Below are 22827 nucleotides of genomic sequence, written 5' to 3'. Positions count from 1 at the left end.
ATAGTTTGTATGACCTCTGTATTACGCCTCTTCTGTAGTCATTGTCGATATTTTCACCTATTTGATTAAATGTTGAATTAAACTGTCTGCGTAGTTCCTTGACGTTGGTTGGGATTGAATGTTGAATTAAACTGTCTGCGTAGTTCCTTGACGTTGGTTGGGATTGAATGTTGAATTAAACTGTCTGCGTAGTTCCTTGACGTTGGTTGGGATTGAATGTTGAATTAAACTGTCTGCATAGGTCCTTGGTGTTGGTTGGGATTGAATGTTGAATTAAACTGTCTGCATGGTTCCTTGGTGTTGGTTGGGATTGTGTTGATGAAGCCGAACCGGGAGAAAGTGGTCCTTCTCAAGTATTGTTTTTTTCAATTGAAACACTTCACACAATAAAGTTTCCTTTTTTCAATCACAAAAGTTGCCTCTGATGGCTACATTTTCTGTCATTGATGTCTCTTGTATTGAAATTAGGGCTGGGCAATATGGCCAAAATATCACAATACTTTTCATAATTTTTACGGTAGCTATAACGGTATTTGATGGTATTTCATTTTCCAGTACAAACTATAACGTGAAATGACACACACTGCGGCACCCAGGGACCAACTCCAGTTGTGATGCCAGTACCTTGGTCAAGGGACCAACTCCAGTTGTGATGCCAGTACCTTGGTCAAGGGACCAACTCCAGTTGTGATGCCAGTACCTTGGTCAAGGGACCAACTCCAGTTGTGATGCCAGTACCTTGGGGCAATGGAAGGAAATCTACAGTATCATGCACGTTTGTTTATTGTTATTCGCACTTACAAACATACATTCTGGGATAAAATAAGTAAATAGAAGAACAGTTCAAATGTGCAGGAAAGGTCAAAAAAACCCAAGGGCTTATAAGCGACCTCCCCTCTTAAACCTATAGGATAACTACACAAAAAAATTAAAATCCCCCCCCCCCCACATTATGCACAAACACATGCGCATATCCCTCTCACATACACACATACAATACAGCATTATACAACTATTATAATTTTTTAAAAGACTTTACACAAATACACATGGATACTAAACTCCACACGGGTCCCCTGCTGGGATTAGAACTCAGGACTTTCTTACTGTGAAGCAACAGTGCAAACCCTTTATATTTTTGGATATGTATATGTGGTACTCTCAAGAATATGTGCATAATCTTGTGTAATTTCTGCAATTTGTTATATCTAATTATTATTATTAGAATTGTGGTAAACGTCATGTGTGTGCCGCCCATTGCATGTCCTTGTGTCGTTGCATGCCAAAAAAAGACCTCTCTCTAAAGAGGTCCTGCATTATTATATTATTTGCATTATAAGGGCGGAACCTATTAGTTCAGGTGATGCGCCAGGTCCCCCTAAGGTGACGGTTTCCGCCCTCTCCCCAGAGGAGATTGGAGTAGAACGTGAACAGGTGACCATCACACTATTGTTTCAGGTCAGTACACTGTGAAAAGTACAGGAAACACTACCGTTAGAAGTTATAACGTTGGGGGCGGCCGGGTGGCGCAGTGGGCAAGGCGCTCGCCACCAACGCAGGAGATACTGGTATCGAGCCCAGCTCTCGGCGTTGAGTTCAGAGCAGAACTCTCGCACCACTGCTTACAACCTGGGCAGAGAGTCAGGAAACATGGAGGAGTACAAGGCTACAGTCTATACTCTGCGCAAGGCTGTAAAACTTGCAAAACGGACATATGCTGATAAACTGGAGACACAAATGGCACCAAACGACACAAGAGGCTTATGGCGGGGACTGAGGACAATAACTGACTACAAAGTCAGCGCCCCCTCAATGGGGAGCGACGCCGCCTCTCTCGCGGACAAACTCAACTCTTTCTACGCTCGGTTTGGTGTAGACAGTGGCGCCGCTAGCTCAACGGCTAGTGACATCACTGGCGCGCCGGCTGTTGTGGAGGGGGGGGGGCAACCGCGGGGGGGCGGGGACGCTCTCTCGTTGTCGGAACACAGTGTGAGGAGAGCATTTACGCAGGTGAACACCAGAAAAGCGGCTGGCCCAGATGGTATAACAGGACGCATACTTAAGTCCTGTGCCAACCAGCTAGCCCCTGTGTTCACCGCCATATTTAATCAATCCCTGGCGGAGTCAGTGGTCCCTGCCTGCTTCAAGATGTCTACCATCATCCCTGTACCGAAGAAACCCTCCCCAACATGTCTCAATGACTACAGACCGGTGGCACTCACCTCTGTGGCCATGAAATGTTTCGAGAGGCTGGTCAAGGAGCACATTTGTGCCTCCCTCCCCAGTGATATGGACCCTATGCAATTTGCATACAGGACAAACAGGTCCACTGACGATGCGGTCTCCCAGGTACTGCACAGCACCCTCTCTCACCTTGACCGCCAGAAGGGGGGCTATGTGAGACTGTTGTTCATTGACTACAGCTCAGCGTTCAACACCATAGTCCCCACCAGACTGGTGGACAAGCTGATCGAGCTGGGTCTGAGCTCCGCCCTGAGCGCCTGGGTACTGGACTTTCTGAGTGAAAGACCCCAGGCGGTCAGGGTGGGGGGTCAGACCTCCAACACCATCACCCTGAGCATCGGGTCCCCCCAGGGTGTTCTGAGCCCCCTGCTGTACTCACTCTACACACACGATTGTGTGGCCAAGTTCAGCTCCAACTCCATAGTGAAGTTTGCAGACGACACGGTGGTGGTGGGGCTGATCTCGGACAACGACGAGAAGGCCTACCGGGAGGAGGTTGAGGTACTGGAACGGTGGTGCCAGGACAACAGCCTGCTCCTGAACATTGGTAAAACCAAGGAGCTGATCGTGGATTATAGGAGAGGACAGCAGGAGACACACACACCACTGAGGATAAACGGGGCTACCGTGGACAGGGTGAGCAGCTTTAAGTACCTGGGGGTCCACATCTCAGAGGATCTGACATGGACAACACACATAGACTCAGTCGTAAAAAAGGCGAAGCAGCGCCTCTACCACCTGAGACAGTTAAGGAAGTTCAGAGTATCTGGGAAGATACTCCAGTCCTTCTACTCCGGAGCTGTAGAGAGCATCTTGACTGGAAACATCACTGCCTGGTATGGAAACAGCACGGCACAGGACAAGAAGGCCCTACAGAGAGTGGTGCGCTCAGCCGAGCATACCACGGGTATTGCACTACCTCCCCTGCAGGTTCTATACAACAAGAGGTGCAAATCCAGAGCCTGCAGAATAATGAAAGACCCTCACCACCCCAACAACAGCCTGTTCCAGCTGCTGAGGTCAGGCAGACGCCTGCGAACCCCAGCTACTAGGACAGAGAGACTTCGGCTCAGCTTCTTCCCCCAGGCCATCAGAGCCTTGAACACTGAACTCTCCACACACAAGCACACATGAGCACACACACGACACGCACGCTGTACACGCTCGCACACTAGCAGCCACTTTAACATGAGCAAGCACACACTCATGCTGCACATGCCCACACTTATGGCCACTAAGGAAAGGTCACTTTAAAAATAGTATAGTAACAGTAACAGTGTATTGCACTACCAAAGGACCTAGCATGTCCTCCATGCTCTGTAAATAACTTATGTACAAATACCGATATGCCCTACTATGTTACCTGTTTATTGCACAATGTTGTTTTATTGGATTCTATTATATGTTGTTACTACTGTATTGCACATCATTGCGGGCAAGACCACCCGCATTTCATTGTATACTTGTATGCCGTGACAAATAAAACTCTTGACTTGACTTGACTTGACTTGCTTCCGGCTTAGCCGGCCGTCGTACTAACACAATTGGCAGTGTTAGAGGGTGGGAAAGCCGGTGGGTGGGTCCTGGTCGTTGTAAACAGCGACTCCTACAGTTCGGTCGGGGCGCCTGCTCAGCGAGGAAAGGATCTAAGGGGGGTAGTGTGATCCTTCCACACGTTACACCCTCTCAGTGAGAGTCCGCGCTGCCAGGTGAAAAGAAGCGGTTGATTGGCTGCACATGTGTCGGAGGAAGCATGTGATAGCCTCCACTCTCCCAGACCGACTGTAGGGGGTAGGTGCGCTGTAGGGGGGATTACGAATGCATAATGCCGCGGTATTAATATTACCTATGTGAGACATTAAAGATGGCGGCTTTGTGTTTTTCTAAAAATGTCTCCGGCGTAGGGAACGAGCGTAGAGCGGCTGGTATTCACGAAGGAGAGCCCTGGCCAATCAGAGAAACACGGAAGCACAAGTTAGTTGCCTTAAGTGTTCACGCGACCAGGAAGGGGATTGGGAATTGGCATAACGACTGGGATGGGAGAAAAACGGAGAAAACGGAGGGGGGAAAAAAATAATAATAATTATAACGAGAATTGTGAAATAAGTTGAATGATTAATAACGTCAATAAGAATGTGATATATGTTATGTGAGCGCACATTGCGACACACCTCGACCATGAGGGGGAAGATGGCGTTTTTCACGTTATCAGTTACAGAAGACGTTATGATCATAATATACATTGTAACATGATTATTCAACGCTGGGCCCTGAACACTTGACAATAATGTGGAATAAGGTTAATTGCTATCCGTGAATTGAGTTCTAATGTTGAAGGAAGCACATGTCACGAATGCATCGTCATATAACGCTAATGAGACACCATTTTGTAAAGTTTGATTAGAGCTAATAATTCGGGTAAAGGAATATTTCCCATGAAGTTTAAGAGCAGTCTTAAACTACGATAAGTAAGTTGAACGGTAAAAGTATGTTTATCTATGGTGTTCATTGAACTGTGTTACGGCCTGTTGTTTCAATGGTACCATGTGATAGTACCGACACTACTAATACTGTTATACCGGTGGCACAGAATAGAATAGAATAGATCTTTATTGTCATTGTTACAGTTGTCACAACGAGATTTAACATACAGCTCATTATAGTAATATTCCACAATTATTACATTGATAGTAATAATGGCACACAGTCATAAATTCACCAACATGCGCATTTGTTATACATGCAGGACTCTTTGCCAGACTCTTTGTCAGACGCCAGCCACTAAAGGAGAAATATGTCTAGAACACCTCTCTGTCTCCCTACTTCTCTCTTTCCCCCAGCTCCCTCTCTCTCTCTCCCATACTCGCTCCCGTAGGCTGTTCGAGGACAGATGACGCTCTCTCTCAACTCTCTCCACCCATGTCTCTCTCATCTCTCTCCGCCCCTTCCTCTCTCATCCCTGTCTCTCTCATCTCTCTTCCACACTCTCTCCCATAGGCTGTCCGTGGACAGATGCTTCTCTCTCTCATCTCTTTCCCTCATTCGTTCTCTCCCTACTTCCCTCTCGTTCCCCCAGCTCCCCCCCCTCTCTTAATCACCTCTCATCCCTCTCCCACTCTCTCCATCCCTTTCTCTCTCATCTCTCTCCATCCATTTCTCCCGGCCTCATCTCTCTCCATTCCTTTTCCTCTCGGTCTCCAACGCCTCTCTAGATCTCTCTCTTCTTCGCTCTCCCTTTCTCATCTCTCTTCTCTCCCCCTCTACCACTTCCCTCACTTCCTCCTTCAAGGGTGTGATCTTACACTGTCAATTATCAGGAAAACTCACACATGCACGTGTAGAGCAGTGGCGTCGTTAGCCCTGGGCTTCCGGGGCTTTAGCCCCGGATGTTTTTCTCCTAGCCCCGGACCTTAAAAAAAAAAAAAAAAAAAAATTGCTTACATTTTTTTTTTTTTTTTTACTTTTTTTTTTTTTTTTTTTTTATGTCAGCATCCCCATTGTCTGTGCTGAATGTTTGTTAGTGTTTGGTATTTTTTGTTGGTTTTTAGTACTTTTAATCCATTTTTAGTAAGTAGTTTTCATTTGATCCTATCATTCTTTCATTCACCGATTTGTGGACTTGAAGATGTGCACTTTAACACAGCAGCACCTGGAGCCATCCATACCCATGTCCAGTGTCCACTGACAAAGACATGCTCATGATACTGTGCTAAACTATAATAAGCTTTAATCGAACCCTGGTTCATTTCCTCGGATAGTCCGGTTGGTTTGGGGTGGTGTGAAAGCTCATTCACTCTTGCAAGTGAACCCTGCTACAGTTCATTTGAGATGTGAATGCAAAGCGGACCAAAGGCAGGAAAAGACCCAAAAATCGATTATTTCTTTTATGAGAAGACTGAAACATAATTATAATGAAACACACAATAGTTTTTTTTCGATTGCTTAAGCATGATTTTGAAAACAGGGCCCGGTGTTTCAAAACACACAATTAGCACAACCACACACACAATTATCAGAACACCTCAGATCCTTTGCTAAATTAAACACTTGTCAAAACCATACACTAATTTATAAAAACTACATTTTGTTACCATATGAAACACACGTTTCATATGACTCAATTCTGTTTGAACCAGTTACACACACTGCTGTGCTTAACCTAAAACACATTTAGCAATTCTACTTCTCAGTGATTAGAGTACTGTAAGTGAAGTATGCAGAGAATGTGCAAATATACAATAAATTCACCAAACACTACACAAGACCAATGCTGTAGAGTAGACTGATGAAAATATAATTTATTTATCTACATATACCCAAATCAATGATGCAGACTGCTAAAAAAAACATTTTCTCTCCATATACCCAAATCAATGATGCAGACTGATGAAAATATAAATGTTCTCTCCATATAACCAAATCAGTCAACATTTCAACATGGAGAATCACAACAAAACATGTCCCAGTTTTCATGCTACTATGTGCATAACACTGTAAGCTCAGCAAATATCAGACAAACATAAAATACTGTATCCAGTACAGGTTAAAATTACAGTAAAACAAAAACAATTTTGAAAAAATGTAAATAGAGTACAGAAAATACTAGACATTATCTCTTTGCCTATGGATCTGGCAAGATCATTTTTTGTTGTGATTCTCCATGTTGACATGTTGACGGATTTGGGAAAATGGGAGAAAATGTATATTTTCATCAGTCTGCATCATTGGTTGTCTTGTGTAGTGTTTGGTGAATGTATTGTATATTTTCACGTTCTCTGTGTACAGTACTTCACTCTCTTTCCATTTTGGTTGAAGACAGGTGAACTCACCTGCTGCATTTTTATAGTGCTTAAACCTGATTGGTGTATCTACAATTAAGCAATGGTGTGTTTGTGCATCTGATGGCTGTGTTTAACCAATTGGCTCATATGTGTGGTAATTTGACATTCTGTGTCTAATGTAATGGAAGTGTGTTTAGTGTTTTGCAAATCACTGTGTGTATTGTTTTGCAAAAAGTGTGAGGCTGACATTGTGCTTATTGGGGTGCAAATCTGGGCCTACGTTTTGCTCCTTGAGTGTAAGGTTTTGATAATTGTGTAATACTTTTGATTTGAGTGTTTATGCAATTGAAGAAAACTGTAAAGACTAGAGATGAACTGTTTATTTCTTTTGTACATAGGCTGTGCATAATGTTTGTTTGTTTGTTTGTTTATTTGCTTATGTGTATGATTCTTAACTGTTTTTATTTTGTTATTGGTGTATATGTGTGTATGTATGTACAGTATATGTATATATATTATATATATATGTATATATATGTGTATATATGTATATTTGTACTCCTGTTGGGGCCTCTTGGACCAGATCAATGTTTTATCTGGCAAAATAAAGGTTAAATAAATAAATAAGAAACTGATGATTTGGTCCTGTTAACTTTGAATTTTCTATGGGAACTGCCCAGATCCCTCTCATGGACATGGACCTCACTTTGAGAACCTCTAATGATTCGAGTTCTTCAGTATTCATCTCTAATTACTCTAAAATTGCGTATTTCTGTGTTTAAAAAAAAAAAGGGGGGGGGGGGGGGGGGGGGGAGCCCCCCTCCACCCCCCCGGGCTGAAGCCCCCAATGTTTTCTAACCCTAAAAGCGCCCCTGGTGTAGAGTGAACATTATTGGTATTGCAGCGAAGAGACTGAAACCAAAGAGAAATGTATATATGATGCTAATGATGTAAGTGAATATTTTGACAACTATTGATAATGAAACAAAGAAGAAATGTAAATGAAAGTATATGATTTAAGTGAAGGTTTTGAACCATTGACAGTAGTACCAAGAACAAATGTGTATCCGATTCAGAAGGTAAATGTGTTGAGAACCTGTGACACTGAAGCAGACTAACAAATGTGATGATTGTAAATATGAAGTTTTGATAAACAATGTTATTCGGAGGTTTTGTAATAAAACTCCGAGAGGAGATTGGAGTAGAACGTGGACAGGTTGTGTCTTCATTTCTCTTGACCATCACACTATTGTTTCAGGGAGGGAATGATGACATCGGCCGCAACATGATTTGTGAAGGTACCCGATAGCCTATGGGACCCATAACATATACACTATATTGTGGACGGCGGTTTAGTAACAAATCCATACCTTCGCATGGATAAGGTATACCTTCCATCCCTAATGCAAAGCTACCATGAAAATACGTAACAATTAACTTTTGTATTTATTTATTTTTTAAACCATGGTTTAATTTTTATTTGTTTATTTGTATGCTCATGTAGTACAGATCTTTTATTTGTGACCAAATTTATATTAATCATTTTACCATTATGAGTAAAGTTATTAATTTCACACAAAACTGGCACCATGATACATAATACATGATGGTCAATACTGTGGCAAAACAAACATTTCTATCAGACTACCATGATACTTCTTTGCATGGGCAAAACCAGCCACATATTGGTTCCATAAAGATTGTAGAAGTAACACGCACCACACAAAGGAACATGTATATAACCATACCCATATATTATGTAGGTTTATCAACACGTCTCGATACATAACTAAATACAGAAAATATATACGGTACATTTGAACCTTTTCCACAGCATTGGTAAGCATTTGGATTACCTTTTAGCTATTTGCTCTTGCAATTGACAATTCTAAGCCTAAAACAATGAGAAAGTTAATGTGGAGGTTTCCACCTTGACACAAATAATTGTTTAGCTGCAGTAACTCCAGTAAATATATATTTTTATTTTCTTATTAATTGGTAAAGAGTCATTCAATAGAATAATGTGTGGTAAACATGGGATTACAACTTCAACTAAACCAGACAATATATAAACCACCTTTAAAATTCTTCAACTCCTGGACATTCCAAAAACATATGCATGCAAGTGCCTACGCTTTTCAATGGACATAACATGCACAAAAGACTCCGATATCATTTCAAGTTGACATTTTCTTGGTGTTAAATAAAATCTGCATCAATTTGTAGTGAATCAACTGATGATTGTAATTGCAGGAAGTTATTGAAATGTTGTTCCATACTCTTTCCATAACATTTCAGATTTATGTTCTATATTGTTGTAATCCAGAAATAAATGTCCGATACATGTTGAAACGTTTTATAATAAGAAAAACCCTTTGGGGACTGAGGTATTTCAACGAATGGCACTTCAAGAACCATTGTCATGTGTGACTGTAAATACAAAAAGAATGAGGACCCAGGCAGGTTGTAAATCATATAAGTTCTTGAAATGACATAAGTCCGTTATTGTTCATAATGTCCAAAATAATGTTGATACATTTTTGCCTGTGCTGAAAGACAGTGGGTTTATGTCCTATAAGTAAAATATTATCTCAGAATATTGGAGTGTTCATATGCCATGAATTGTCCCATTTAAATGATTGTTCTGCATGTTTCCATGTTCGGACAGTATGAGGAACAATAGGACCAAAACTGTCAATACAGTATTTGTGAGACAGATTGCAGAACAGGGTATTAATTATGTTTGGTACATTATGCATTATGGTGTTTGGAATCAGACCTGGTGTAGGAATCAGATGACTGGTGTAGTAGGTGTACTATAAATAACATATTACTGGGTTGCAGGTTACTGGTGTAAATAACACATTACTATGTTAATACTAGGTTACAGGTTGCCATACAGTACTTGCTACAGTATAGACCCCCCCCCCCTTTCCAAATAAGAAAAGGTGAAAACTGAATCTGGTGAGTAACTCTGATGTACTGTATGCAGCCAACCAATATTATTTTGACCTGGACATCAAATTTTTTTATTGGACCAATCACAGAGAAGTTTGTTCATGATCATAACCCTGCCCCCAGGTCTTACATGCAGGGGCGTAGCTGTAGATTCTGGGCCCCATGAAAGAATGTCTTTGTAGGCCCCCAGTGAATAGAGAATTTTGTTTGTGGCCATTTATTTATTGATGAAAACGCATAATATGGTTTTTACCTATACATTCGGATCAGCAGTTCAGCACCTGCACTGTTGGTGGGTGAGCCTAGTAAAGGATGTCGCATTGCGTTCATCTTCAATGAATGGACCAATGCAATAGTCTACCAAAGCCCCCCCTCTCTCTCTCTATATCTCTCACACACACACACACACTTCAGAAACAAACATAGTATCAATGAGAGCATCAATAATACACCTGAGTGATGTCTTTAAAAAAAAAAAAAAAAAAAAAAAATTGCCCCCCCCCCCCCCCCCCCCCAGTGCTGGGCCCTTGGAATCATCCTAAGCCCCCCCCCCCCCCCCCCCCCTAGCTACGCCCCTGCTTACATGTGTACAGTACGTGTCCCATTTAGCAGGTTGAGTGAAATATCTGCAAACCAATCAATCACATTCAATTTAGAGAGTATCAAAGGATGTGGGGAATAAAAACAAGATAAGGCATACCCAGGTCAAAGTTGATCTTTAATAACAAATTTGTACAATCTTATATTCACTGAGAGATCTGAGAGAATATTTAAGGCTGTAGATAGACTTAAATGATACAAAAACTTGGGCAACTGAGATGTTAAAGAATTAAGTTAGTATGCTAGAAAATACAAAATATAAAATTTCATACTTAAAAAAAATTATACCTTATCAAATGTTTGTGTATTTACATTGTCAATAATAAAACACCCCCAAAAGGAATACAGTTCAGGATTGCATCTTTGATAAAGGATCATAAATAAGAGGTTTACATATGAACAAAGTAGTCTAGTTTCACATTTAAAAGATTGTTTTACTCTCCCATTTGATATACGTGTTAAGAACACTAAATTATCATATTTTCTCTTCAATTAAAAAAAAATCATAATAATAATAATAATCAGGGGAAGCTTTTCCAGGATAACAGACATGTTCACCCAGTACTTCAGAGACAAATAATAATATTCAGACTCCTAGTCATGAGAGCCCCAGAAGCAGACCAACATACTGTACATCCTGTAAACTGTGATGGTGCACTCTGCCACACCGGTGGCCTTTCCACATCTGATGCAACTTCCATGTGAACCAAGTGCGCTTCAAGCTTTTGTTTTCGGAATAACTTGAAACACGTTGCCGCAACACAAATACCTGAAATCATTTGCAACAAATATATATTTTGGTCTAACGTTGCTCATTGATTCTGGCCATCTACCCAACCCCCTCCATCACAAGGATAAACCGAGCGCTGACCGTATCCACCTGGAACGGAGAGCTTGGTCACCTTGGTCCACATTCTCCACAGTCTCCAAGGTCTTTAGAAAAAAGGTCTGGACAGTGACATGATTTCCTTGATGACAATGCGGAAATTCAACAGCCACGGTGACCAGGATTCTACTACCCTCAGATGCATAGCATATTCAAAAGCTTTTAATGCATAGCATGGGTCAAAATGACCCGTGTTAATTAATTAGGCTCAATTCATCTACTCATCATCACACAAGTGTGCTGTTATGAACCGGCCGAGGGGAAACCCAGGCGCAACATGAAGATGTCACTCTCCTCTTCCCAGCAACAAGGGTGTTGAGGCCCTTTAGAAGGTTTATTTGATGTAGCTTCAGGGTGGGGTAACAGCTAAATAATAAACACAAGGGACTAAACCTAAACAACCTAAGATTAACTACACAAACTAAATAAATGGAAAGAACCATTCCTAAACTCCTAACTAAACAAAAACAGGAGAAAAAGGGTTTGAACAAAAATGCTACCCACCCCTATCAAACGTGGGCATATTTAACTAATCTAATTACAAGCATTTCACCAACAACATGTTGGCTGGCAGGCTGGTTGGTGGAGAGAGGAGAGCCCGCAGGAGCCAGGGGAGGACAGCCCTTAAACCACATGTCTGGCTGCTAGAACCAATTGTCTCCCTGGAAACTTACATTCAACCAAGCTCCACCAATCAACCAAGCTCACCTGCAGCCCATCACACACTGCCACCACAACAGGCTCAGGGGGGGGGGGGGGTAGAGAGAGAGAGAGAGAGAGAGAGAGAGAGAGAGAGAGAGAGAGAGAGAGAGAGACCACCTTCCAACATCCCCCCCTAAGGATTTCACTAACTTTACACAGAATACCTCACTAACTGTAGTTCACAGAACACCTCACTAACTTTACTCAGAAGACCTCACTAACTTTACTCAGAAGACCTCACTAACTTTACACAGAAGACCTCACTAACTTTACACAGAACACCTCACTAACTTTACACAGAAGACCTCACTAACTTTAGTTCACAGGATACCTCACTAACTTTAGTTCACAGAAGAGCTCACTAACTTTAGTTCACAGAAGAGCTCACTAACTTTAGTTCACAGAAGAGCTCACTAACTTTAGTTCACAGAAGACCTCACTAACTTAACACAGAACACCTCACTAACTTAACACAGAACACCCCACTAACTTAACACAGAACACCCCACTAACTTAACACAGAACACCCCACTAACTTAACACAGAACACCCCACTAACTTAACACAGAACACCCCACTAACTTAACACAGAACACCCCACTAACTTAACACAGAACACCCCACTAACTTAACACAGAACACCTCACTAACTTAACACAGAACACCTGAAGAATGAAAGACTCAAGTCTCAGATTGTGGAGTCTCCTGAAGAGTTCACAAACCAGAGGGAGAACATGAAGAAACTCAAGAGATCCATCGAAAGAGCAGATGAGCGCCGGGCGGAGCTTCAGGACAGAGTGCGGGGGGGGGGGGGGGCAAATATGAGCCTAACCTTTTGAGCATTATTTAGCTTTAGCAACAAGCTAGCTCTCGCTCTAGAGAACACTGCCTCTGGAGGACAGTCATGTTGGCAGAGGGCGCCTGCACCCCACAGTCTCTGAGGATTCATCTTCCATTGAGAATACATACGGGTCATTTTTTTTTTAAACCATGCTATGCATTGTAGGGGTAGTGATACAAAACATGTTTTATGCAAAAATAAAATAAAATAAAATAACACAATAATTTGTGTTTGTAATGTTAAAAAACAACTTTGAGGAATTAATTATATATTGAGTAATAAAATGCACAACATGCAAACATATCAAACTAAATAATTAGCCCGGGTCACTTTTGACCCATACTGTATGCATCTGAGGGTGAAATGTTTACAACGCTGGTCCCAGTCGGCACAGCAGTAGTCGTTTACTTCTGCATCAATGACCACACCTTGGTGATATAGGACGCTTGGAGCCGTCAGCACTGTGTAGGTAACCACACCTTGGTGATATAGGACGCTTGGAGCTCTCCGTGTAGGTAACCACACCTTGGTGATATAGGACGCTTGGAGCTCTCAGCACCGTGTAGGTAACCACACCTTGGTGATATAGGACGCTTGGAGCTCTCAGCACCGTGTAGGTAACCACACCTTGGTGATATAGGACGCTTGGAGCTCTCAGCACCGTGTAGGTAACCACACCTTGGTGATATAGGACGCTTGGAGCTCTCAGCACTGTGTAGGTAACCACACCTTGGTGATATAGGACGCTTGGAGCTCTCAGCACCGTGTAGGTAACCACACCTTGGTGATATAGGACGCTTGGAGCCGTCAGCACCGTGTAGGTAACCACACCTTGGTGATATAGGACGCTTGGAGCTCTCAGCACCGTGTAGGTAACCACACCTTGGTGATATAGGACGCTTGGAGCTCTCAGCACCGTGTAGGTAACCACACCTTGGTGATATAGGACGCTTGGAGCTCTCAGCACCGTGTAGGTAACCACACCTTGGTGATATACAGTAGGACGCTTGGAGCTCTCATCACCGTGTAGGTAACCACACCTTGGTGATATAGGACGCTTGGAGCTCTCAGCACCGTGTAGGTAACCACACCTTGGTGATATAGGACGCTTGGAGCTGTCATCACCGTGTAGGTAACCACACCTTGGTGATATAGGACGCTTGGAGCTCTCAGCACCGTGTAGGTAACCACACCTTGGTGATATAGGACGCTTGGAGCTCTCATGACTGTGTCCTGGGAAAACACCAAGCTGCCACAGCAAAGCAGCAGCAGGTGCTCTCAACACAAACATTAAGTCATACAACCGAACCCAGTCACCTTATTCCATTTTTTTTTTCAGTTCCAGTCCCCCGCCCGAAAACAATCAGCAATCATTCAAACAGCACCCGGTCCTGTGATGAAGTATTGTAGCAAGCTTGCAGTCCAACGTTCAAGGCCACTTGCTTTTTGTGTTTTCTTTCCCCACAGCCGTCTCTCAGGGGGAAATTGTTGAACAGTTGTAGTTGATAAATATGAGAAGCTCAAAGCAGTGGCAGTGCATTTAAAAAAAAAAGGGGGGGGGGGGGGGGGCTCAGCAACATTAACTCATTATTTGCCCAAGTCATTCTTTCATTCTCCCTCTTCCTTCGTCTCTCTCCCTCTTTCACAAACACATTATACACACACACATTCCAGCTTCATGACCGCATCACCCTCTCTAAGACCAAGAGGCCTTCATTCTCGTCTCTACTATACTAATCCAATACCAGGCTAATCCATGGGGAGTCTAGTCTTGTTCCAGTGCAACTCAATGGTCTGGTCCGGTCCGGTCAAGTCCAGTCCATTCTCTGTCATGTTCACGTTCCGTTCTTATTCTGGTCCGGTCAAAAAATTCCAGTCTTGTCGAGCTCCGTTCGGTCTAAGCCAGTCCGATCCACAACAGTCCAGTCTAGTATATAATCTGCCCCAATTCCCTTGTAGCCCAGTCCAGTCCCATTCAGTCAACTCCAAGACTGCCATCCAGTTTGGTCCACTCCAGTCCAGTGGAGTACAGCGCCAGCCAGGCGGGTCAGGTCCAGTGGGCTATAGGAACTCCACGTAGTTCTCTGGTATCAGCCCCGACCGACCATCCAGTGTGCCCTCCAGCCAGCCAGGCTCCCTAGAGGGATGAACTGCAGAGAGAGAGAGAGCGAGAGAGCGAGAGAGAGCGAGAGAGAGAGAGAGAGAGAGAGAGAGAGAGAGAGGAGAGAGAGAGAGAGAGTTAGCCATGTCAGATGTTTCACATTCTCAAAGCATTTCATATCTGGATATACAGTATCTGGGGAAAGGCATTTATTCTCAAGGGGCAGTCACTCCCGTAGTTCCTACCATTACAGGAATTAAACGCGTAATACACACACACATCTTGCATAGGTGAAGAAGAAAACCCTAATGGGCTTGTGGGTACTTCACTCTTACTTAAGGGAAATAAAAAGAGAAGCATTTGCTGCCTTAGTGGTTGATATTTCCACCCTGCTGCACACTCACAAAGTTCGTCTGAGGGAAGCGATAGTTAAGATTGGAGGATCAAGAAAAGAGGGCAGGGCTTGAGATGAGTCCATTCGACCATGTCTCTAACTTGTATGGATATGCAGTTTTGCTTAATTTTCTTGGTTTAGAATCCAGATTTTATTTGGATTTGAACAGGACTGGATATACAGGGAGTAGATGATATTCCTTCAACAGAACACGACGTATTCCACTGGTTTATGATAATAGGCTACTAACAATGTTTAAAAATGTCATGGTGTCTCTTTAGAGGTTTAAAAACAAAAGAGGCACTATGACATCACATAATGGGGGTGGGGCAGAGTGTGCAGCAGGTGAAAATAGCAGCCACTAGGGGGCAGAAAACAGGCAGTTATTCACAAAATGGATGACCATTCACCGTAATTCAAGACTCCTGTGACGTAATCATGATTACTTCCCCCAACCATTTCTTTACGACTGCAGCCCCTACAGGTGCATTTTGCTATGTATACATTTTTTTTTTTTAAGATTCGTTTTTTCTGCATTGTACAGCTTTATTTCGGATAGGACAGGCAGAGAGGAAAGTTGGGAGAAGATATGGGGAGGACGTGCAGCATAGGTCCCCGGGCCGGATTCGAACCCCGGACGCTGCAAATACACTGCGCAGCTACGTGGTGTGCCACCGTGGCACCCCTGCCATGTATTTTTATTTGCATTAATCACGATTAATCACAGTAATAAAAATCAATCTTGGGATTAGCATATTTTGCCTATTTTAGAAATATAAACCGAAAATGAGCTGAAAAAGCTAAAATGTTTCACTTCGCGGCATCTGTACCACCCTTAGTCATTTGTGTCCATGGAAACCATGATGAATTCAAAATTCAAACTTGTAACTTTTCTGATAATTATATCACTGTATAACTAACTCATAAATGTTCCTAAGAGCTTCATATGCGGTTATTTGTGATACTATGTATACATGCAATAACATAACTCATAAATGTTCATACCAGCTTAATATTAGGTTATTGGTTATATAATTTGTTTGTGGAAGTCAGTTAATTGCTACAATTAGGCACTTGGGCCAGAGCTGTTTCAGGCTGTGTGACGTACAGGCGTAGAGAGCTTTGCATGTGGCTCAGTCAAAGAGCATGGAAGCAAAGAGTCGGAACCGGTAGCATTAGCCGTAACGCAATTGGAATGCACTGGGAAAAAATCCCATTCATTGTCTACGTTGTCACAGCGAGGAGTGGGCCCGGTCATGATTAATGGGTTCTAATTTGGCACTTGTTGGAAGGTTGCCGCTTTGACCTCAAGATGATAAATTCTAAATCCGTTGTGGTTGTTTTTCTTCCTGTTTCTGTGAATGAATTTCTTCTCCACAACACGTGAACGTTTGAGTGAGGATCATGGTGTAGTTTATGGGCTTAACTGTTGACCTTGACTTGCAGTGTGTGTGTCCATGTGGCTGTAATGTCTTGAAAAGTAATATCCAGCTTGCAATGAAATTCATGACTCCAAAAGGAAGAAACCCATTGATTTCGGTGACCCGATGAACTTCCTTCTGGCAACACCATCAGATCAACATTTTCAAACGAGGTTATCTCCTGACCCGTTAGCCGTAGAGTCACAAGATATGTCGTGAAGATTCACGATCCCGACAGGAAAAAACCTCTTGATTTTGGTGACCCCATGACCTTTCCTCTAGAGCCACCATCAGGCCAAACCTTCCATTTTCAAATGAGCGTATCTCCTGACCTCTTAGTGGGGTGTAAAGTACTTGAGTAATTGTACTTCGTTACAATACTTAAGTACTGTTTTTGGGGCTTTGTACTTTACTCAAGTATTATTAGGTTTGTATACTTGCACTTTTACTCAATTATTGATTGATTGATTGAATACTTTATTTTGACACAAATCGTATGACAAAAAAAAAACATTTTAAAAGACAAGACAATAACAGTGTCAATAACGCAGGTCAAAAATGGATAAAACACAATAAAGCCAAGGCTTGTTTCCATTGTGGTCCATACATGGAACATAAAAAGGCACAGAAACACAAATGGACATGTACACTTACAGGACACATTCTAAAAAAATATATAAAAACACCTAACCTGACAACTCATACAGTTAACTAATGTTAAAAGAAAATCCGCAAACCCTTAAAAGCAACTCATGATAAAAGAAATAAAAGCCAAGTTATGATAAAAGAAGATAAAAGAGATAAAAAAAAACATTTTAAAGGGGAACTATTTTACTATTTCTTTCACTATTTGGGCACTTTTACACAATTCCTGTGAGTCTATGGAACACCTCTGTAATATATATATTTTCTTTATTCATTGTTTTGTATTTCTAATCAAGTCCTCAAAAACAGCATTTTTCTACCTCAAGATCTCGAGCCGTTTTGAGCTGATGTGGACTGGGGTGCAGGTGCTGGTGCCTGAGGAGCCACATTAACATGCAGCAGTGACTATATGACATCACATATAGGCACATTTTCAAACGACTCAGTTCAGTGAGGGTGAATATTGTGAGAGGAGAATTGGAAGAATGCGCCAATATGAGAATTTTGAGACATAGATCATATTAATATAAGTTCACATAGCTAGGAAACAATGCTAAACACTCAAAAAGGCCATTTATAAGATAGTTCCCCTTTAAGACCAATTTGAGTTGCTGCTGAGCCATGTTTTTAGGGCGGATTTAAATCCGAGAGGGGAGTTCAGGAGTTTTATAAATGTTGGCAGGGCATTCCACATTACAGTAGCCGAGAAAAAAATGCATCTTTCCCCATGCATGTCCTGACTCTCGGCGGGACCAGGTCCGTGGGGCTTCCTCTTGTGGCGTGTTTGTGGACATCTCCTACTTTATTAAAATAATTTACTAGGTACTTACTTGGGGACCGTTTCTTTTAGTACTTTAAAAACCAGTAGCATTTTAAGCTGGTGTACCCTTTCTTCAACCCTAAGCCATCCCAGCCTGCTAAAGTGGGCTGGCGTTAGGTGAGTCCTAAAGTGAAGGTTGTGCAGGAGTCTCACTGGTTTGTTTTGGGAGGTCTGGAGCTTTGTCTTCATTTGTTTTGATATGTTGCTGTACCATGAAGTGCAAGCATAGTCAAAGTGACATTGGATGAGGGCTCCAGCTAGGGTCCTCAGAGCGTTTTTATTTATGAACGAGGATATTCTAAATAAAAATTTGGTTTTTTGATTGACCTTAGTAATAACTTTTTGTGCCATTTTTTCATTAGAAAGTTTGTTATTTAAAATAAAGCCCAGGTAGGTGACCTCCTCTTTATCCTCAATAATGTTTTCACCTACTCTAATTTTAAAACCCTGGGATTTCTTTAGGTTGGCGTTTGACCCAAAGAGTATGGCCTCTGTTTTTCCCAGATGTAGAGACAATTTATTGTCACTGAGCCAGGAGCAGATTTTTTTCATTTCACTGCTCAGGACACTTTCCACTTTAGACTTATCCCTGTCTGAGACCAGGAGTGCCGAGTCGTCAGCAAACAGGAACAGGTTGCAATCGCATGCCGATTTCATGTCATTAATATATATTAAAAACAGTTGAGGTCCCAAAATGCTTCCTTGGGGGACCCCACATGTCACTGGAAGGGACGAGGACAAGGTGCCATTGATGTCTACCACCTGTTCTCTTCCCTCCAGGTAGGACTTGACCCATTTGGCTGACTTGCTATCAAAGCCTATCGCTCTCAATTTTTCTAGTAGGATGGAGTGGTTGACCGTGTCAAACGCCTTTTGCAGGTCCAACATTACCATCCCACAGTAGTTCCCCTTGTCCATCTCCCGTTTTATATAATCTGTCAGGTACAGTAAACAGGTGTCAGTGGAGTGTGATTTTCTGAAACCTGATTGGAACTGGTACAATAGTCTATGTTCAGTCAGGTAGTTGTCTATCTGCTCATATACCAGCCTCTCAATTACCTTTGATATGGAACAAAGGATACAAACGGGGCGGTAGTTACCTGGATCTAGTTTGTTTCCTTTTTTAAATAGAGGGGTTACCCTAGCAAGCTTGAGTTGAATTACATTTCAGAGAAAAAAAAACATTTGCAGGTCCAACCATTTTAATTAGTATATTTGTTCTCTGGCCAAACTAACGTTAACGTTATTAATCCTGCGGCCGCACTTTATTTAAAAACAGCCAATCAAATCCCCATCAATGGAAAATGAACCTGCCCGCTATCAGAAGAATAGACCGTCAGAAAAAAAGTTTTTACTTTTACTTTTTAGTACTTAAGTACATTTAAAAGTAGAAACCTTTTGACTTTTACTCAAGTGTGTTTTTAGCCAGATACTCTGACTTTTACTTGAGTAAGATTTTGAGACGGTACCCATACTTGCACTTAAGTATAATTTCTGGGTACTTTTTACACCCCTGTTAGTCATACAGTCACAAGCCTGTTTATTATTTGGGACCCTGTGCATTTTCCTTAGAATGCCACCATATAGAGTTATACCCTCGAACTGTTGAGACTGACAATATCGGAGACTCTCGATTGTGTCATATACACCCAATACAATGTTGCACGTGAAAGTCACAGCAAAGTGGGGAGATTGTGAGGCCTTGGTGGAGGTCTGAGTACATTCTTCCAGTTTTGTCTCTATTTTAGTTTGATAAGCATCGTCTGCCATGTTTTCTGTACTAGTGTAATCTCATGCTGTTACAGCACAAGGGGCGACAGTGGCCCCGGAGGTAAAGCGGTCATCAGCTGGTAATCAGAAGCGTTCCAGGTTTGATTCTGGCTCCTCCCGGCAGCATGTTGAAGTGTCCTTGAGCTAGACACTTTTCCCCTAACTGCTCCCGTTAAGTAGGTTGGCACCTTGCATGGTTGCCTCCGCCATCAGTGTGTGAGTGAAGGGCTTTGGATAAAAATGCTATATAAATACAGTCCATTTACAATCTCATCAATCTCCTTTGACTTCTGTTATGCTGACACACATCGTTATATAATAGTGTCTGGTTTAGTGACTCAGACTGTACTGTACAGAGCTGAAACAGAGGCACACGAGGAGGGATGAGAAAGACCGGCTAAGATCACATAAACGTATTACTTCAGTATCAACAAAGTAGTGGAGCGGATAAATTCACCTAAACTCAGTTTAACCACGTTTGATTTGCGATTGAGAAATAAGAGTTTATCAGACGTGATAATGACAGCGTCATTAAATCTGTTGTTGATACAGTATCTTTTAGTGTATAGTGTGTGAATACTCTGAACTTGAGAACACATGTCGTTAAAGAGTTCTGGTGTGCATGCAAAACATAGTCAATGTTTTCATATGAGTTCTAAAATAACAACCACATGCTGTTGTGGCAAGAAGTGAATCGTGTGCTTTTACTGCATTTCAGAGGGAATCCAGCAACATAAAAACCCTGTTTGCAGGCCAGACTACCGCAGAATGACTTCAAAGAAAGGAAAAAAGAGAAAAGACTTGAAAGAAACACATGTGACGTGACATTTCCTGCCCTCTGATGTCGCTCCCCTCACTTAACAATATGAATCTGTTTTTAAATTGTTTTGATTATTATTGCTATTATTTATACATGCATCTTTTTTCTTTCAGCTGCATGGTCTGATTCCATCACAACCATTTTTTACAAAAACAAAAGTATAACCACTTATTATCTAAAAGTGCACTGTACTGTAACAAAAACAAATTATAATTAAATAAAAATATATTGTTATTATTATTATTATTATTATTATTTATTTATGTATTTCTTTCCAGGGAATGTCTGCTTTAGTTGCACTACAGTGTAGTGTGGCAGGACACATCTTGGCTGGCTGAGCCTATTCTTGTGAAATCTCTGGCCGTACTAGTGACTTGAAGGAGGTGGCAGCTAGTGCTGCTATGGAAGACCTCAGTGTAGAGATGTTGACGCCGGGATGCAGGGATCACATGTCTCCTGAGCGACCTCTTGACCCCGTCAAACACCTGAAACACCCCTCCGCCTCAAATAACCCTGTGGAGTTTCTTTTAGACGGAGCTGGCTCCCTGTGGGAAAACCCTGAAGGAGAGAAAGGGGACTTTTGCCTACTGTAATTGACCTACTTCCATCTACTGTAATGTCCCACCTTCCTGTTATGTCCAGCCAGCTCTCCGGCTGAACTCCGCCAGGCTACCATCCCCTGCAGGGATGCTGGGATAGCAAGTGTACAAGTTCCCCAACCCACACCTTTTAAAAAAAATTCAGTTTAAGAGGTGCTGTAAGTGGTATTTTCTTTGTTAAAATAAGTGTTAAATAGCTCTACGTTCCAGCAGCCATCACTGATATAGAGTGTTTGGTCAGTAACATGGGTCTCCCAGTCCATCCACTGTGCAGTAAACACTAAACATATTCCCTCCACTGTGCAGTAAATACTAAATATATTTCCACTTTATCCAAACAGGAGAGAGAACCCTAGATATTCTTACTTATTTCAAGAAATCTTGCCAAGCCAAATTAGCTTACATATCTTAGATATAGGTAGATTATCTTACTTGTTTTAGGACACATTTGCTTAAAACTAGCTTATTTCTTATTTTTGTCAGCCAATTTTTTTGAGTGTGGAGTTCTCTCTGCTGATTGGATAAAGTGGACACGGGATACCAGAACATTTATTTTCTGTTTACTACAGACTGGAGGGACCATGTTACTGACCAAATACGCAGTGATGGCTGCCGTAGTGTAGCGCTATTATCTTAACATGTAGACCCCTTATTTAAACAAACAAAAAACACCACTTACAGCACCTTTAATGTAGGCTAAGCCTAACTCAACTAGGCTATATAGGCTTGCTTTGAATAATAGGGACAAATAATACAAAGGCAGGTTAAACAAAAGACTCAGTTCAGTGTTTCGATATGCTGATGATGCCTAAATACTAATAAAATATCTGTTTTAAATAATATTTCTGCTCAAATAGCTTAATTATAGCCCTATACTTCAATGGGTATCAATCTGGTGTCATTAAGAAAGTGGGGTTATGGACGGTGGCTGATCTGAGTAATACATGTGATTTACAGCTCTCATCGAGATCAGATTACTGTGGGGCCCCAGAGAACCTTCAGTCTCACTAGGGTCAGATTCTTGAAAGAGAGGAGACGTTTCAGTCAGTCCCCATTCTAAGTTGACGTTGTCTTGTGGTATTACTCTGCTCGTTTTAACCTAAATAAACAAATAAGCCATTGACAAGTTCTAATGGTAATCACTGGATTTGTTTTACTGGCCTGGCTGTGGGCCCAGCTACCCAGCAATTCCCTTCATAATTTATTCGATTATTTAATTTGTATATGAAGCCCTAAATGGATCAC

At 41.9% G+C, this 22827-nt stretch overlaps 1 protein-coding gene across 1 annotated transcript in view; it reads right to left on the bottom strand.

Annotated features, from left to right (window-relative positions):
- Window positions 1–14073: 14073 nt before the first annotated feature.
- The window catches only part of LOC311233397 (rho GTPase-activating protein 26-like), a 218321-nt gene continuing 209567 nt past the window's right edge, over window positions 14074–22827 (bottom strand). The window contains exon 23 of the mRNA XM_084320371.1: window positions 14074–15162. Coding sequence (XP_084176497.1) covers window positions 15074–15162 — 89 coding nt within the window. The 3' untranslated portion in view covers window positions 14074–15073. The remainder of the gene's footprint in view (window positions 15163–22827) is intronic.

Source organism: Notolepis coatsorum, assembly GCF_963971535.1.
Source record: "Notolepis coatsorum genome assembly, chromosome: 8".
NCBI lineage: Eukaryota > Metazoa > Chordata > Actinopteri > Aulopiformes > Paralepididae > Notolepis > Notolepis coatsorum.
Note: the sequence above shows the minus strand (reverse complement) of the source record. Positions and strands in the feature narration are given on the sequence as shown.